The sequence below is a fragment of the Electrona antarctica genome (assembly GCF_951216825.1).
Source record: "Electrona antarctica genome assembly, chromosome: 2".
Lineage (NCBI taxonomy): Eukaryota > Metazoa > Chordata > Actinopteri > Myctophiformes > Myctophidae > Electrona > Electrona antarctica.
This window is the reverse complement of record NC_136807.1, coordinates 48,775,605-48,794,064: the sequence shown is the minus strand read 5'-3', so window position 1 is coordinate 48,794,064 and position 18,460 is coordinate 48,775,605. Positions and strand designations below refer to the sequence as shown.

Below are 18,460 nucleotides of genomic sequence, written 5' to 3'. Positions count from 1 at the left end.
CCACATCATTTACTGGACTTGGTTTCCATTCAGTCACCTCCAGACTCTGGACTCACGCACACACGCACGCACGCACGCACGCACGCACACAAATGTCCGTTAACAGCTAATCTCGTGAAACTGTATATTATTATTATTACAAAATATGAATGGAATCAGTTCCTTGACCTGCTGGCAGTGTGCACATAGAAATATGCTTGCAAGATTAGTCGCAGACACGATACCGACAAGGAATAAGGCCATTTCTGTCTGAGAGTCCAAAAATAAACCTTTAATACATTATACCGTATTCTTAAAGTCATTATTATAATCATGTTCATGGGTTCAACATTGTATTAAGTAGTACATAACATTATTATTTATGAAATAGACAAATTATCATTTGGGGCATAAAATAATAGACACATCATGAGGCAGGAAAACAAGGCAAAAGAACCCTACAAACATGTCACTATAGCTTTGAAAACGAGGTGTTTGGTGTTTCCGTTCACTATGTACACAACGGCTACAGAGGTCAGAGGTCATCTCCCCGGTCACTCTGGAGAGGGAAGCAGGCAGAGAGACACCCATGAACCCATTGAGAGAACACATCCTACAAAATGTCTTCTAAATCCTAACAGTTTTCTTTACCAGTGGTGCTCATGCACACTATTATTTTCATTGTCAAGGACCCACAGAATGATATATATTTGGCCCCCTATCTCTCTAAAATATGTTGTTCCAGAAGCAAAGATTTGTGTTATTGTTGTGATTTGTGCTCGTATAGCTACATGCTATAAGGGTGACACAGATGCGCCCGCAGGTCTAAATGGGTTGACCCATTTTGGGTGGGAACTGGGAACCCCTTTTGGTGTTTTAAGCATTATGTTATACTTTAGCTATTGAAAAATAGCAGATCTACAAGCTCGTTGATTGGAGGTCTGCTATCTCTGAAAAATCGTGAAAATATTTATTTCAGAAAACTGGAGAATTTAGAAGATTTCTTTTTAATTATTTTACATTTTTTAAATGGGTTAAGGGACATATATGCATAATAAAGTGCCCTGACACAGACCCACAGAAAATAACACGCGACTTACCTTCAAACATACGACCTATAGACTCCTGCCGGCCCCTTTGTTAAAGCACTGTAAGACAGAGAACAGGTGGTTAAATTGGGCGTGTTTGTGTCGGATTCACACTAGTGGTGGTATTTCGCTGGCATATTCTGAGCATTGTACAGTATATGGCAGGGGTCCCCAAACCTTTATGGTCGAGACCGGGACCCAAACTAGTGAAAATAGAGCAACTCACAATGTGTCGCTTCCACTCTATCTGTGTTATGAGCTTGTAGATAGGCTATTTTCACTACTTTCTTAAACATTTGTTTTCTAATTTATGGAATTTCTTAAGATTTTTCTTTTTATTTATTGATGAAATCACTGGGGGAAAAAATCATGACATTTTTTAATAATTAAAAACAAAACATAGGAAACGGTGCATTATTCCGACAGACACGTTGGTCTGACTCCCCCCATTACTAATCCTGTGCCTAACCACACATGAAGCCACTTTGTACTAATGCACCGTCGGAATTACGAGCGGATCCCAGGTTGGGGTTCGATTAGATCTTTTGATTTGATTAGATGTTTTTGATTTGATTTGATTTAGATTTAGCACGTAAAAAAATACAATAAAACATATAACATAATATAAAAAAGGAAAAGTGCCAGGAGGAGGCAAGAACATTGAGAACATCATCGATCTCGAGTCAGTGGCAGCATTATTTCAGGAGTCAGGGGCTGAAAAGTTTGGGAAGCCGTGATCTATGAATTATCGCTGCTTTCCACACCTTCCCATGACAAATGTGTCCGTGGCAAAGACTTGGTCTTGTCCGTGGCAAAATGTTTGATTTTCTGTTACACATCATTATAATGTTCTTATTTTGGTTTCTCCAGGTATTCTTCACAATATGTATGGCAATTATTCATTATGACACTATGGCATATTAGGAGTCCAACTAGTACTAGTGGTTCTCAAATGTTTTATTTGCAAAGACCCCCTTAACTCAGAGTCACAGACCTGTCATTCAGGGCTATCTATTTATGTGTTTCTGGTAATATTGTTGTCCACTCATTTTGTATGTCAACAATATGTTGACAAAAATGTCCACCACAAGCCAACATGGCGATGACCCCTGGAGCCAAGGGAAGCGTCAAAGTTTAGAAGAGTTCAACAGAAGTGCACTGTGCTCAGAAGAAGAAATAATGTTGGCATAGACTAGGCGTATACTGTACACAGGCCGTGTTGCCATGTCTGCTAATTATAAGCTTTGACTTGTTTTTTCTGTAAAGTCACTTGCAAATAAATTATTGGTAGTTGCTGGTTGATGTTTTTTTGGGCTTGATTCTAAAGTGTATAGTAGTTGCTTATTTGGGCTTGCTTCCACATTTCTTCACATCTAGGAACCCCAGATTAATATGTAATTGTCCACAGACATCCAGCTGAACATATTGTCTGCCTTTTTTAATTAAAATGTTTTAAAAATATTCAAAATATTTCGATTTATTCTCAATGTGTTTTTAAATAACGGAACAATGTGTCCCTGTGAGCTTGTAGATCAGCTATTTTCATTTGTGCTTGTTTTCATATAGACCTGGCCACTTGTTTCTCTTGCAAAACTGGCAACGCAGCAAGAGAAACTTATGCACACACAAACACAATGCACTATAGGCTGTAAGAAAGACATCCTTTACAAACAAGCTGCCATAGACAAGCAAGTAGTACTTGGGAGTACTTCACCTTGCCTGCCTGAGAACTCTCCTGCTTGGCACAGCCGAATAGTGCCTCCTAGTGGCAGCGGAGCTCTCGCTGCACCACTACAGCTCGCTTATTTATAAGACTGAGGTGTCGTGTCACTCATAACCTTGGACACGTTTTTTATTGCGTTTTGCCATAAAGCAGAGGGACAGTAACGACCGGTGTGAATTCCCCGTTAAGGTGGTGACAGTCACTTGAGTCAACAGGCAGGAGACATGGGCAGAGCCGGATTTACCTTGCTGAGGGCCCCCGGGCTGGAGCAAAAGCCGGAAAAAATGTGGGCTATTTTGTTTTTATTTTGGGGTACCCAGGCCCCTAAAAAGAGAGGCAGGCAGGCAGAAGCTCTCAATGGTTTAACCATAATACAACTAAATACAATAGCAATACACACATTTCACTTGAATTGGATTTAACTTTGAATTGGATTTAACTAGTCGGGCTTCGGCCCACCCTAGCCCAACGGTAAGTCCGGCTCTGGACATGGGTTACGTCAGTGAGTGAGTGAGTGAGTGAGTGAGTGAGTGAGTGAGTGAGTGAGTGAGTGAGTGAGTGAGTGAGTGAGTGAGTGAGTGATTGAGTGAGTGAGTGATTGAGTGAGTGAGTGAGTTAGTGAGTGAGTGAGTGAGTGGCACCAAGTGCAGGATCTGTCTGTCACGTCAGCAGTGGCTTTCTGCCGCTCCTTATTGGCCTCTTCTCTTAAACCCATTCTTACCTCTTCTCACTGATGCCTGTTGACTCATGGTAATGTGAACACCGTTTGGCTGTGATGCAGGTCTGATGGGGTTATTCTAAGACACTATGGATCCCCTCATTTCGGGTCTTCGGCCATTTGAAAATAGATGATCTACAAGCTCACAATGCGGAAAAACGCAAAATTGTAAATTGGTAAATTGTGAAGGAAAACTACGTCAGGGACATAAAGAAGAGAGGAAAGAGGGAGAGGTGCATGGAGGACTCGGTCTGTGGCAAGTTACTGGGGGACGATTTTGAATTATACGCGAACGGAGACGAGAGCTGAGCATTGAATGTGTACATGCTGCGAGGCATTATGAGTTGATGTGTTAGCAGTGTTTACATGGGATCTGAATGTACACTGGTAGTGTAAGGTGATAGCCTACATAGTGTTTCACAGTCTGAATGTACACTGGTAGTGTAAGGTGATAGCCTACATAGTGTTTCACAGTCTGAATGTACACTGGTAGTGTAAGGTGATAGCCTACATAGTGTTTCACAGTCTGAATGTACACTGGTAGTGTAAGGTGATAGCCTACACAGTGTTTCACAGTCTGAATGTACACTGGTAGTGTAAGGTGATAGCCTACATAGTGTTTCACAGTCTGAATGTACACTGGTAGTGTAAGGTGATAGCCTACACAGTGTTTCACAGTCTGAATGTACACTGGTAGTGTAAGGTGATAGCCTACATAGTGTTTCACAGTCTGAATGTACACTGGTAGTGTAAGGTGATAGCCTACACAGTGTTTCACAGTCTGAATGTACACTGGTAGTGTAAGGTGATAGCCTACACAGTGTTTCACAGTCTGTTAAATATTTTTTTATCCCACAATTTTGTAACCCATTTTTCACCCCTGTGTCAATTATCTAATGTGATCCTGTGCTCTACACACCCTCCGCCAACCTAGTCCCCATATATGGGGGACATGGGGAGAGCAACGGACTTGAACTCATGCTTCCTTCATGCCTGAGTGTCCAAGTTGCTCCTTTACACCTGACAGGGGGGAGTTTCCCTGGTTGGACGTAGCGCGTGGAAGGACCAACCATTTCCTTTCCCCTCCCCTCCATCAGGCGCCCCGGCTGGCCAGGGGGAGGCAGTTTAGAGACCAGGATTACTGCATGTTTTTTGTGAGGGTACCTACCCTAGGGGACACGGGGAGAACATGCAAACTCCACACAGAACTGTGAAACAGTCTGAATGTACACTGGTAGTGTAAGGTGATAGCCTACACAGTGTTTCACAGTCTGAATGTACACTGGTAGTGTAAGGTGATAGCCTACACAGTGTTTCACAGTCTGAATGTACACTGGTAGTGTAAGGCGATAGCCTATACAGAGTGTTACATCGTGCCATAAAAAGCCTCACTCCACCCTCCTTATACACTAAGTAAAAAGCAATCCTCATTTCCTCTCCACTTATCCTCTGCATCGACCCTATGGAAATCTGTCCTGACTTGTTTACAATACTGCTCCTGTACATGTTAGAAGTCTCTGTCTGTCTGTTTCTTAGTTTTCTTTGTTTCTTCTGTTCCTTCTTTGCTCCATCCTTTCTTCTTCACCTCGCATCAGGAGTGGAGCTCAGAAGAAGGGCTCAGAATAGCTCGACTCGAGGTAGAAGTGCATACTCATCTGGCTCTCCTTGAAATGGTAAACCACTCGCGTATTTAAACAGCTTAAAACAGAGTGTCAAATCCCACACTTGAACATGGCCACCTGACGAGCACAATTATAGATGAATCAAAGCTGAATAAACATTACATAGGTCATTTAGCGCTGCAGTTTGACCAGCATTAATCTTTGACACATTACTGCATCCCAAAGCAGAGCTTAATTACCAGAGGTGAGATGATGGCCGGATGGACACGGGGAAAGGGGAGAGGGGGGGGGGGGGGGGGGGGGTGGAGGGGGAAGTTGGTGGGCATGTGGATGCATGTGGTCTGTTAACCACACGAATCCTAGCGTTCCTTATTCTGGGCATGTCATGATCGGAAAAAAATATGCGAACATCCTGTGAAAACAGTCGATCTATGAGCTTAAATTGTTAACTGGCGCTAATGACTTGAGTCCAGGTCTGCCAGCAGGAGGTGCTCTTTAGTGGGTGTTCGGTCCTGAGTCTGACAGAGACCAAATACAACACTTGTTGAGAGAGGAGAAATGGGGTTGCCATGTCCAACGACAGGATTACTGCAGTCTGACATTCTACACTGTTCTTTTTGAGGGGCGCTAGCCCTTCCACCCACTGGCTTCCAGAATGATGTCATATTGGCAGCCAAGTCTATGGACTTTTTAAATGTTTGTTTAGAGCACTTTAAAAACAAAACATAGAGTAGCAGTCAAGTCTTTAAACAAACATTACAGAGATGTAACATTACCAGGCGCCCCTCACTTCACACAGGGTGTGATTTTTATTTTATTTGTATTGTTACCTTTGGGTGGGTGTTCAATTATTGTTCCTTCTCCTCTGGAAGAGTGACCTCTGTGGGAACAAAGCAGAGCACAATTTCCTTTTAATCGCCTATACATTTCAAAGTCATTGAAAAAAGACTTAACCGTCTGCCCGCCGCAAACGAGGAACACGAGGGTGTAAATTAGTACCCTAGTCTGCCAAACCCAAGATTCTCGGGTTTGTATTGTTTAATCCATTTTTTGATAGGATCTTAATGCTAGCTGATGTTGCTACCCGCATCAACACAGTGGGACACTGTGGCCGCGGCCATTTTGAACATGCGCGTGCGCATCCACTTCCAGTCTAAGCCCACCATTCACAGCTCTGTATCTCAGAAACGACATTGAGGGGCCGTTTCTGGTGAATACAAGGGTTTTCAACGGGCTGTAGCAGGCGGGCTGACACTCGCGGTCGCCTTTTTCCACCACCGACCGACACAACAACACCCGGGCATGAGACCACACATAGCAGTTTGTCATTGTAACATGCCATTACGGATATTTGGATCTTCAAAGTAAGTGTTACGCGCGATAAAACCTTGGCAATACGCTAGCGAGGGATTAATTAATGCTGCGGCGCTTAATTGCTGTGCACTGGATACACGTCAAATTCATCTCTGTATCTACATCCCTGGTGGTGAATGATGATACTTACTTTTGATGTCTAACCTACAGGAGACGGTGGCCTCTCCCTGGGCGTTCTTGGCTCTGCAGGTGTATATCCCGCTGTCAAAGTTGCTGGGCTTGCGGATCTCCAGGGAGCACACGCCCTGTTTGGAGATCTGCCGGTACTTGGCGTCGTCGCCGATGACAATCTTGTTTCTCAACCACTCCACCTTGGGCTGAGAGGAGAGCACATGCAGGGCCAGGGGGAGGGAAGAAGGAAAAAAGGGGTTAACGACTGATGTCACCGCCGGATGTACGTACAACACGGTATAGATTTCGTTGTTGATGGTTTTGCCTCGTCAATAGGTGCTGCCACACTATCGAAAGAGCTGCGCACGTTCTCGGCTGTTCGCAGCTTAAATTCTGAGTTTTTAGACAGCTGGTGGATGGAAAAGAAGCTCCACCTACGCTGACTTTTTGCGCGACGGCCAGATTCCCGGAAACGCTCTCCTCCGCGCAAAAAGTCAGCGGAGGTGGAGCTTCTTTTCCATCCACCAGCTGTCTAAAAACTCGGTATTTAAGCTGCGCAGAGTTTAAGAAGTGCGCAGCTTAACACCGTCTCCACACCTTAGCGCAAAACGGTCTTAAGCTGCGCATTTCTTAAGCTGCGCGCAGCTTAAATTCTGAGTTTTTAGACAGCTGGTGGATGGAAAAGAAGCTCCACCTCCGCGGACTTTTTGGGCGGAGGAGAGCGTTTCCGGGAATCTGGCCGTCGCGCAAGTATTCCGCGGAGGTGGAGCTTAATTTCCATCCACCAGCTGTCTAAAAACTCAAGCTTTAAGCTGCGCGCAGCCGAGAAGCTCTCTTTCGACAGTGTGGCAATTAAAGACCGTTTTGCGCTAAGGTGTGGAGACGCTGACTAGAGAAGCAATTCAGTCAAATCACACTGCGTGAAAAGAGGAGTTAACGGGCAATTATGGGCACTGTATTTTGCCCGTAAACCTCAAGTTTAGCGGGCATATACAGTTAATTTACTCCCGAATTGTACCATCACACCTGGTGCCTGCTTTTATCACTGCATGACGGCAGTTATCAGAGATGGAGTGATGTCATTCTGCCATGACTCACAGGGCCAGCAAAAGCGGAGCCTGTGCTTTAATTTCCTATAGGTGTGCAGAACACAATATGCGATATGTAATGACAATATCAAACCACAATGCTGCCAACCTTGTGCGCGCGCGTGTTTCCGGGAATTAGAATTGCGTCGAGTGGGAGTAACTGAAGCCTTTTTCCCCCCCGTGCCCAGTAATGTGCAGCTCTGGGTTTACCCTCAGCTTGAACATTTAGCGGCGCGGTTCTCCGGACCATAACAGGCTAAAGTTTAGCTGGTGCTGGGATTTTAACGCCTCCACGTGTGGATTTCAAAGCAGCAACATTGATTTCATACATAGTTTAATCCTTCTTTCCTAGGAAGGTGAGGTAAGAAACGTTAGCTTCTGGTCTGTCTGGGTGTCACGGGCACTCACGCGACACAGATGCAGGAAATCGGTCAAAGTTGCGCGGTGTCTGTTTCATTCTAGCGTCTTTGACCAAACCATGCTGGCAAGATCACTCATCGGTCACAGATCTACCAGATCTAACTCCATGGCACTGCTGACGGAGGGGTGAAAAAGGCTAAAAATAGCGTGTGACGAGGATGAAGGAAACCTCCTCCCAAGAGATGTTACAATTACTTTGTTTCACACACACACGCACACGCACTCTGTGTGTGGGTATCTATCTACAGTTACACTGATAGCAGTGGTTAGTCGATCAGGTGGCAAAAATAGTGCCTCCAGCAGCAGCAGCAGGCAGCCTAACTGCTGTGAGAAGACAGGAAAAGCAGCCATGCTTAAATATCTCTATCTTGAATGTCTCCTGTGTTTCTACCTTCTTTCCTGTCTCATTTTGGCCTTTCTATCACATGAGCAAATACTACAAATACTACTACTAATAATAATTAAATTAAATAATCACAAATACAAATTTATAGTATATATTAAACTTCATATGAAGATAACATTTAACTTTGATTATTCAACAAACAAGCGAACAAGTAAAACTACACACACAAGCTGAACCTATATATTCAAATTGCTGATACAGATTCACCAATGTCACTAAAAAGAAAGTCAAATACCGTAATGGCCGGTATATCGGCTAAAACCAATATATCTGTCGGACTCTAATTTCTATTATTATGCCTCTATTATTAGCTCTGGAGTCAATACAGATGAGACCAGAGAACATGGAAGAAACACTCACTTATGCTGCACGCACACACACACACACGAACGAACGCAAACACAAAGTAACAAGCATTGTGTCCACGGTCCAGCTAGGGTTACTGGGTAGGCTTTCAAACAGCTGCTCCAGTTAGGTTTGCTTTGCTGGCAGAACCCAAGCCTGGCAGAGATATATACACACAGTGGACTCATTTAGACAGGGACAGTCCAGCTATGTATGTTGGTAGATCCAACCTGGATTAGGGCATCACCACCGCAGTCATCACGGAAATGCAAGCGAGCGCTCGGACCACCACCGCTGAACCCACAGCTTACCTCTGAATTTAGTAACCCACACACCACATGAGATCACGTGCACACATTAAAAGGCAAAACCACACATAGACACAGACAACAACACTCTACACACACACACGTGCGTGCGTGCGTGCGTGCCCTCTTGAAGGCCCTCTTCAGCTGTCCTTGAAACACAATTCCCCTGCCAGCCTAACACCCTGTGCTTCCTCCTTCCTCCTCTATCACTCATGTCCCTCATCTCTACCCTGATCATCTTCTCCTTCAGTGCTTCCTTCAGTTCTCCATGCGGCGCTCAGCACTATAGGGGCAGCCCTGTGCCAGTCACCATGCATGCAGAACCCTGCCCACCGCGCCGGGTCAGTCTGCCCAGCGCCCCGTGCCTTCTCGATCGCTCCCTCTCTGGGGTGAGCCAGCCAAGGACAAATCATCACCTGCCACCCGAAGCCATCTGCGTCAGTAAGGGACAGACAACTGTAAAGATTATGTTTAACCAGAGAGGCGACCGCCAAGTCCAGATCTGACACATACTGAGACAGCCCACAGAGACATACCAGAGCTAGCCAAGATCTCTGTTCGACATGAGGGCTTATGTCGAACCTTAAGACCTCATTGGGCACGCTATACAACACACGCACATGGTTCAATATGGGTCATATAGCAAGAACGACAAGCTTAAGGCTAGAGATTCTTCAACAACTTGAAAACCAGACGTCCATTTTCTGAGGCAAACATTTAATTCACCAAAAATAGCAAATCTACAGACTCATGACGAGTCTCTCATAACTAGTGGTGGATAAAGTAATCGAATATCGTGACATAAAAGTACTCTGTTACAAGTAAAAGTCCGGAATTCAAAATTAACTTGAGTAAGTACAAACGTATTGACATCAAGATGTACTTAAAGTACGAAAAGTAAAAGTACTCATAATGCAGAATGTCCCGTTTCAAGTTTTCAAATGTATAAAAGTCTTTTGAAAATAGAAGATCTACAAGCTCACAATCTCGAGTCGTACATCGACTAATTTCAAATGGAAATGTATGTAGAGCTGAAGTGGTTAGTGTAGCCTATGTTTTGTAATAATAATAGAAATCAACAAAGTAACTATAGTAACAAAAGTTTATAAATGTAAAAGTTGAATATTTGTATCCGAGATGTAGTGGAGTAGAAGTATTGGAAATTGGAAATACTCAAGCAAAGTACAAATGCATGCCTCAACATTATACTGAACGTTGTGAGCTTGGAGATTGACTATTTTTGGCAAACAGATTTGGTGTAGGGGGGGGGGGGGCTAGTATAGAGCCCTGTGGGACTCCAGTCAATGAAGTATATAGTAATGTTTTAATTGCGGTAATTGAAGGCAGGCAACTTTCTCAAGTTGTGCCTTCTCACGGTGTAAGCACAACTTGTGCTCTCCCTCAGCACAAAAGTTGCAACTGTATACACGTTAAACTTAAAATGAAAATAATGTCAACTCTTATCATGACAAGTTGTGCTTACACCGGAGCACAATCTGTGCTCTCCCTCAGCCCAAGTTGCCAAAATACATTTTAACTTAATATGAAAATATGTCAACACTTATCATGACAAGTTGTGCTTACAGTGCTCTCCCTCTCAGCAATCCATCTCCCTGCTCTAGGAAGTACGTCCATCCAGGTTACAAGTTATAACCTAATAAGACGTCCTTGGTGAAAGCTGATAGCGGCAATAAGCCCTTCGACCCACTTACTTAATTCATTTCATATGATATTACTTAAAGGTGGGACAAGTGATATTATTTTGTTTAGATGTAATTAATAATCATGTGTAGTGTTTGTTCATTAATAGGGGTAACTATTCCCCCATCTCTCCAGCTCAGAACACTTAGGGCTCCATTCTCGTCACCGCTAAACCCCTTATCCCTAAACTTCTTTGCCTTTTGTTACTATTTTGCAAAACATTTTTGAATAGTTAAAATGGCCAGTCTACAAGCTCACAACGTGTCAATGTAGATTGGCTAGTTGAACTATTCAAAAAAAAAATTCAAAATAGTAAAAAAGGCAAAGAAGTTTAGGGATAAGGGGTTTGGATACAGGATAAAGAAGTGAAATTGGAAGTGATGAAACACGAGACAAAATCGGACCACTATAAAACTGAAGCTGATTAAAACACTTTAAGGGCCCATGACGTAAATCACCGTCAAGTTCAAGTGCACGGTCATGTGCCCGAGACGGAGATTGATTCATCTCTGTCAAATGAGTGATATGAAAACGGATCGCATCGCTCCACAGCCTAGATGCGCTTGTTGCGCATAATCCTCGGTGTTGCGCAACAGTGACACGTCATCGAAAATGTTCCTCCCCTGTTTAGCCGACGACGACGAAAATCTTAAAACATTAATAACTCGCGATCTAAATCATCCCACCTAATTATAAAAAAAATATCCTGTGTTCGACGGCCCTCCGCGGTCCAGTCGCTAGTCGCGATAGATTTATTCTTACCTCCCGTTGTTGTCGATTGCATCTTTAGTGGTGTGGCTATTGTTAGCTGCTACACACACATTCACAACAACATCCGGTCCGTCAGTAAAAGTGGTCCGGGCGCTATATAAACGATGGGCACATTTCATTAATGGATTAAATAGGCTATTTACACATGGGTTCTCTCTTCTGACTGAATTGGTATCATGACGTTTATTTTCTGTTTACTAAAGCGCTGGTGAGACGGGGATACCCCTGTTACTGCACAAACACGCACAATGAAACTTTTTTTCCACCAACATTTAACGTCTTTTCCAAGACAAGCACTTGGTGCCGGCAGTACATAATGTCTGACCCATACTGCAGTACATAATGTCTGACCCACACTGCAGTACATAATGTCTGACCCACACTGCAGTACATAATGTCTGACCCACACTGCAGTACATAATGTCTGACCCACACTGCAGTACATAATGTCTGACCCACACTGCAGTACATAATGTCTGACCCACACTGCAGTACATAATGTCTGACCCACACTGCAGTACATAATGTCTGACCCACACTGCAGTACATATGACTGACCCACACTGCAGTACATAATGTCTGACCCACACTGCAGTACATATGACTGACCCATACTGCAGTACATAATGTCTAACCCACTCTGCCTGAAAAAGCCAAAGTGCAGTAACTACATTTTTGGACACGACGACGGCGACTTATTTGTGTCCAAAGAAAAGTCAATTTAGTCTTCGTGATTTTGGGGGATACAAAAATTCCAACATATAAACAATAGAGGGTATGCACATACAGTTATACAAGTGAGTGGCATATCGAGTGGCAAAGTGAGTTTAACATTATTCAATGCAATCAGATAGGACTTTTATTTTCTTTGGATGTATGGGCTGTCCATGCCAGAAAGTTTTTTTGCCACTCAGTAGGCGTTCCCACATAACTTCCGGGTATGATGATGATGTCACGTCGATACCCTCTATTAGTGTAATACAGCGGTTCCCAAACCTTTTTGGCCGTGCACCCCCTCCCTGTTACCTCCCGACCTAGCTGACTCACCCCCCAACACCAAGTCTCGTTGTATTTGGCCAAAAACTATAACATTTTTTGAATGATTATGGCAAATAATCACAGAAAGAGACATGCAGCTGCTGTATACTCCCACAGCTGCTCTATACATCTCCTAACGGCGTTTACAGGATTTTGCCGTTTGTGTTAAATAACACCACGAAACCTCCATTACCCTTTTCATTTCATGCACCCCCTAGAGGGCGTTTGCTTTGTGCACCACAAGGGGCGCACGCGCCACAGTTTGGGAACCCCTGGTGTAATATCACTTCTATGCCGATATATCATTTGGGGCGGCGGTGGCTCAGGGGTAGAGTGGCCGGATGGCAACCGCAAGGTTGCCAGCTCGAACCTGGGCTCCCCCAGAGTTAGTGTCGAAGTGTCCTTGAGCAAAACCCCTAATTGCTCCCCATGAGCAGGTTGGTACCTTGCATGGTTTCCGCCGCCATCGGTGTATGAATGTGTGTGTGAATAGGTGAATGTAATGGACAATCTATATAAAACGCCTTGGATAAAGGCGCTATATAAATTCACCATTTACCATTTGGCTGACCAGTTGAAACGCTTTTAAACCCATTTCTCAGTTACATTTCTATTCATATGAGTTACTGCACTGAGGCTTTGTAGGGCAGCACAGATGTACGGCAGCAGTGGCGTGCACAGATAGACACTAGGGGGTGCTAGAGCACCCCCTGCCCTTTTGGCAATGTGCCCTTTTGAAAAAAAAAGAAAAAAAAACTTTTATTTTTCTACTTTATTTTTTATTTTTCAAAAATAGCAGACCTACAAGTTCATAGCGCGCCACTCGGTGGCGCGCTATGAGCTTGTAGATCTGCTATTTTTCAATAGCTAAAGCATAACATAATGCTAACACCAAAAGGGGTTCCCGCCCAAAATGGATTAAGGCAACCGGCCGGTTCCACGCGCTGCACAAGGTGCCCTTTTTTAACTTGAGCACCTGCCCCTCTAAATGTCTGTGCACGCCACTGTACGGCAGCATGGTAACGTGAGCATCTTCCCTGTGCCAAGGATGCACCCTGACTTCCTTGACTTGACATTATCACGATGATATCTCCGCCAGCTTACATTAGCTGCCTCGTGTATCTGATCTCTAGATGGGAACCGTACGCTACTGTAGTGTACAGGTCACCATTTAAATGCCAGTCAGTTACGTGCCAGAATACCAGCCAATTAAGCAGCTGTCAGCGACTATCGGTGCGGGCACGCTACACGGGAATTAAAGCCATTGTGATTCAGGATATTAGATGGGGAGCGGAGACTTTGGTTGTGGCAGGGAGTGGATTTGCAATGGCATAGAGCATATATGTCAAACTCAAGGCCCGGGGGCCAAATCAGGCCCGTGAATGAATTATCTTTGGCCAGCAGGATGATATTTAATTAGTATTAGAACTGGCCCTCTGGTATATTGCACGGACCACCATAATACTACAAGTCCGACAATGCACTGCGAGTGCATTGGCACATATCACATACTATGAAAGCAGTGCTTGGTGAGGATCATAGAACAGGAAACTGAGCTTAATAATAATGCATTTTCAGTTTGAAATGTATTTACTTTTTTGCTGTTTGCCTGGGACATCCTCATGACCACGGTGCCCGTGTGTTGAAACACAGTCCGGCCCTCGACTTGTACCAATTTCTTTATTTTGGCCCACTGTGTATTTGAGTTTGACATCCCTGGCATAGAGCGATTGATCAACCCAAGGAGGTTTGTGAACATAATCCCACTTCAGTGAGTCCATGTCAATGAGTGAAAGTGTAAAATGAATGTCATTTGGGTCCACTTTTACACTCTCAGAGCCCTATAACTAGTGCTGGGTATTGCCAACAACCTCACGATCGAGACATATGAGTACCACAGACGAAAAACAGTCTAAGTCCAAATTTCATTCTGACCCCTCCACGAAAAGGCCTCGTTGTCCTGAACCCTTATCTATCATTTATACATTATGGATCAATAGTGTGGACTTAGACGGTTTTTCGTCTGTGGCATTCGACGATACAGAGGCCACGATACAATATGTATCGTGAATCGATACGTGTTGATTTTTAATAATGACGCCATGATGCCATTATCGGGTAGAATAAACGATACGATTATTGCTGTACTGTATATTAATTGAACCCAACCCTATCATACACCCATCACAAAACAGCAGGACGCGCAGCCTAGCTTCTCATTGTCACACACAAGTACATTTGCTGAGGTGAGGTCTGGCAAATTGTCTTCACGTAGCTTTCTCCACATCGTCTAGACCAGGGGTTCTCAACGTTTTTGGCCGGGGACCCCCGGAAATGCTTTGGCAATGTCTCGGGACCCCCGCCCCACCCCCTCCCGACCCCCAATATAAATGTACTGCTACAATAACCTTAATAATAGAGACAATACACCATAAATAAATACTGAAACCAGATATAATCATTAGGGAAGGTGTATGCATGTACTATGTGTACTATATGTAAACTCTTAATTTCCACTTTCCAGCCATTCAGTTGCAAAAAAAACAAAAAATAACTTATTTTTTTAAAATAATTTGGGGACCCCCCAAAATAATTTGTCGACCCCCCGAGGGGTCGCGACCCACGGGTTGAGAACCCCTGGTCTAGACCCCGGCGCAGTCCCCCAGTGCCGTATTTCCCCAGCTTTTAAACCCATCACGTTACTTTCTTTATGTATGCCGCCCATAAGCACCAACAGGCGCGCTGCCAAAACACTGCAGTGTTAGAAATGGAACCAAATGGACCCTGGAAGTTAAAGATGGAGTGCCACAATTTTTGTATTTTTCCAGTTTTTCATGTGTCTATGAGGTGACAGTACTTCATTACACACCCTGGAGTCGTTTTTATGTGCAATGGTGTATTAACTTTGTATTTAGGGTTTCTTCCTGGAGGCTGAACCCTTGACAGTCAAACGGGCCAATGAAATAAACAGTAATATAGTGACACCACACTATCAGCCCCTCCCCTAACCCCTCCCCCTTTATCATACAACTACAGCTGTGGGTGCGGCTTCAGTTCAGGTGGATCACCACCCATCACCACCCACCAGGCAAACCAGGCATACTTAATGAACTGGTGGGCGTGCCCACATAAAAACAACATTTTAACAAATACTGTACACTTTTTTGAAAAGATTATACCTCCTTATATAACAATAAGACCTGATGATCATGTTTTAGGGTGGAAAAAAATCACGGCACTCCATCTTTAATTTGACAATCACTGCATTATAGGGTACTTATACCCTATAACTGTGTGTGTGCGTGTGCGTGTGCGTGCGCGCGCGTGTGCGTGCGTGCGTGCGTGCGTGCGTGCGTGCGTGCGTGTCTGAGCGTCGTAACCATACCTTGGGGTATCCGCGTACGGAGCAGAGCAGCTTGGCGTTGTACCCCACGGTGGTGGCGCGGTCGTTGAGCAGGGTGGTGAACTTGGGGGCCTCGGTGTAGTCACGCTCCTTGTACTCAGGGGGGTTGTAGACTATGGCTGTGTGTCACAAGAACAAACAACGTCTGGTTCAGTGGTTTTCAACCTTTTTCATATCAAGGCCCTTTATTTATTTGGCATTTGAGCCACGGACCACCATTTGATGAGATTCAGACTTGCTGATCCAAAACTAAAGTTGTTATCGTTGGATAGGAGTTTGTCCACAATTCCATCGACATGCGGATGAATGTTGGACTAATGCCCTGTCTGAAAAGCGTCCACCTCCCGTAGACTTCTTGTAAATTAAGTAATGCAGACCATGCATGTTTAACAATGATTTAACTCTTGAGAGCGTAAAATGAAACTTGGTTTCAAGAGTTAAAGATCTATAAAGGTCCAATTGGTTATAAACTCTCCAGCTGGGGACCACGTGGAACCCCCTCAAGGACCACTGGTGGTCCCCGGGCCACTGGTTGAAAACCACTGGTGTAAAGTAACTAAGTGCATTTACTCTTGAGTAAATGTACTTAGTTACTACTAATGTAGAATGTTGAGGTACTACTGGAGTATTTCCATATACTCCAATACTTTTACTTCTACTGCATTTCAGAGGCAAATATATTGTACTTTTACTCCACTAGAATTATTTGAAAACTTCAGTTAATACTTTATCTGTAGATTTCAAAATAAACAATTAAATTAACCACAGAAAATAGCCGATCTACAAGCTCACAACTACCTAACTAAAATGTAAAATGGTAAATGTTGCATTTATATAGCGCCTTTATCCAAGGCGCTTTACATAGATTGTGCATTACATTCACCCATTCTCACACACATTCATACACCGATGGCGACGGAAACCCATGTAAGGCACCAACCAGCACATCAGGAGCAATTAGGGGTTCAGTGCATAGAGTATATATATAATAGAGACTGAACTGGCGCGAAGCTCCGCCCCCCCAGCTATTCATGTCAGTGGAAGTTGCTCAGTGGCGTTTTGAAGCACCCGGAAGACTGCCGGAAGTCCCTCCCCGGACCTCAACTTTGAGGTCCTGAGTGACGTAGGGCAACCGAGCGCTCAACGTTAAAGCCCAGCTGCACGGGGTTTCCCGGTCATGAATCCACGGGTCCGCCTGTAGTCCCTCCTCCTACCACTAGGACCCAGAGCTTCAACGTTGAATAGCCTCACTGCCCCCTTGGTTCAGTGTCTTGCTCAAGGACACCAGTCGAAACTAACTCTGGGGAAGCCCGGGTTCGAACTGGCAACCTTGCGGTTACCATCCGCCCACTCTACCCCTGAGCGTAACTACTACATAAAGATGTGCATACACAGATTGCACACGTTTTCTGTCAAAGTGATATTCACACTACGACTGTAGTGTCCAACACGGATTAACCCAGATTAAGCCAGACCGAATCAGCCGTTGGCAAAAAAGAATTGCCTGCCGGCGGATTACGGTCTGGAGAGTGGAGAGGCTCAATTGTACGCCCATTTCCTACACCAGAGAACTGCATGGTGTGGCCAATCGGGACACCCGGACACGGTATGCAATATGGGTGGGCTTTGGTACAGTGACGTTCAATGCTTGAGACCTTTGACTGACAGTAGCTCTGACCAATTGCGTCAAAGAGAAAATGTTTGAACCCGCCCCCCGGGAAACAAGATCCATACACAGCATCTCCAGACTCAAATACCACACAACAGTGTGATTTGAGTCTGGTTTATTAGCCAGGCTAGGATTAAAAGCGGATGCAGCATAAAAAATACAAAATTAAAATACCTGTCTTCGTGATGTTGGCCAAATCCTTGGTGATAGCACACGACTCGCTCCTGCCCACCTTGTTGTCTGAGAACACCCTGAAGCTGTAGGAGTTCCCCATGACCAGGTCAGAGACGGTGGCACTGAGTCTGTGGTAGTGGTCCAGCACCGTGAACCAGTCCTGTGGACAGACAGACAGGGTGTCACGATATCTGTCTGTTGTATACTTTTATTATAGTCATGTCCTAGTGTTTCCTGTTTTCCCTAGTTACTGTTTCCTGTGTTGTCTCACCTCCCTGTGATTACTAGTTTTCTCCACCTGTGTCCTCTTAGTCTCCCAGCCTATCCCCGTGTTGATTGTTAGTTCTGTTAACCTGTGTATTGTTATCCCTGTGTCTACTTAAACCCTCCTTGTGTTCCCTGCTAGTGTATACCAGTGAACCAGTGAACCAGTCCTGTGGACAGACAGACAGACAGGGGACAAAACAGAACAGAACATTGGCCGCGCCCCTAGTGGCCAGGGTTCTGTTGCGCATTTACAAT

The 18,460-nt window shown here is 44.4% G+C and overlaps 1 protein-coding gene across 2 annotated transcripts in view; it reads right to left on the bottom strand.

Annotated features, from left to right (window-relative positions):
• Positions 1–250: 250 nt before the first annotated feature.
• Positions 251–18,460, bottom strand: part of LOC306916025 (myosin-binding protein H-like) — a 59,269-nt gene continuing 41,059 nt past the window's right edge. For both annotated transcript variants that reach the window (XM_079493717.1, XM_079493718.1), the window contains 6 exons: positions 17,939–18,098; positions 16,078–16,214; positions 6,635–6,821; positions 5,961–6,010; positions 1,080–1,127; positions 251–538 (listed from right to left, as the gene is read on the bottom strand). In XM_079493717.1, the coding sequence (XP_079349843.1) occupies positions 5,979–6,010; positions 6,635–6,821; positions 16,078–16,214; positions 17,939–18,098 (516 nt within the window). In that variant the 3' untranslated portion in view covers positions 251–538; positions 1,080–1,127; positions 5,961–5,978. The remainder of the gene's footprint in view (positions 539–1,079; positions 1,128–5,960; positions 6,011–6,634; positions 6,822–16,077; positions 16,215–17,938; positions 18,099–18,460) is intronic.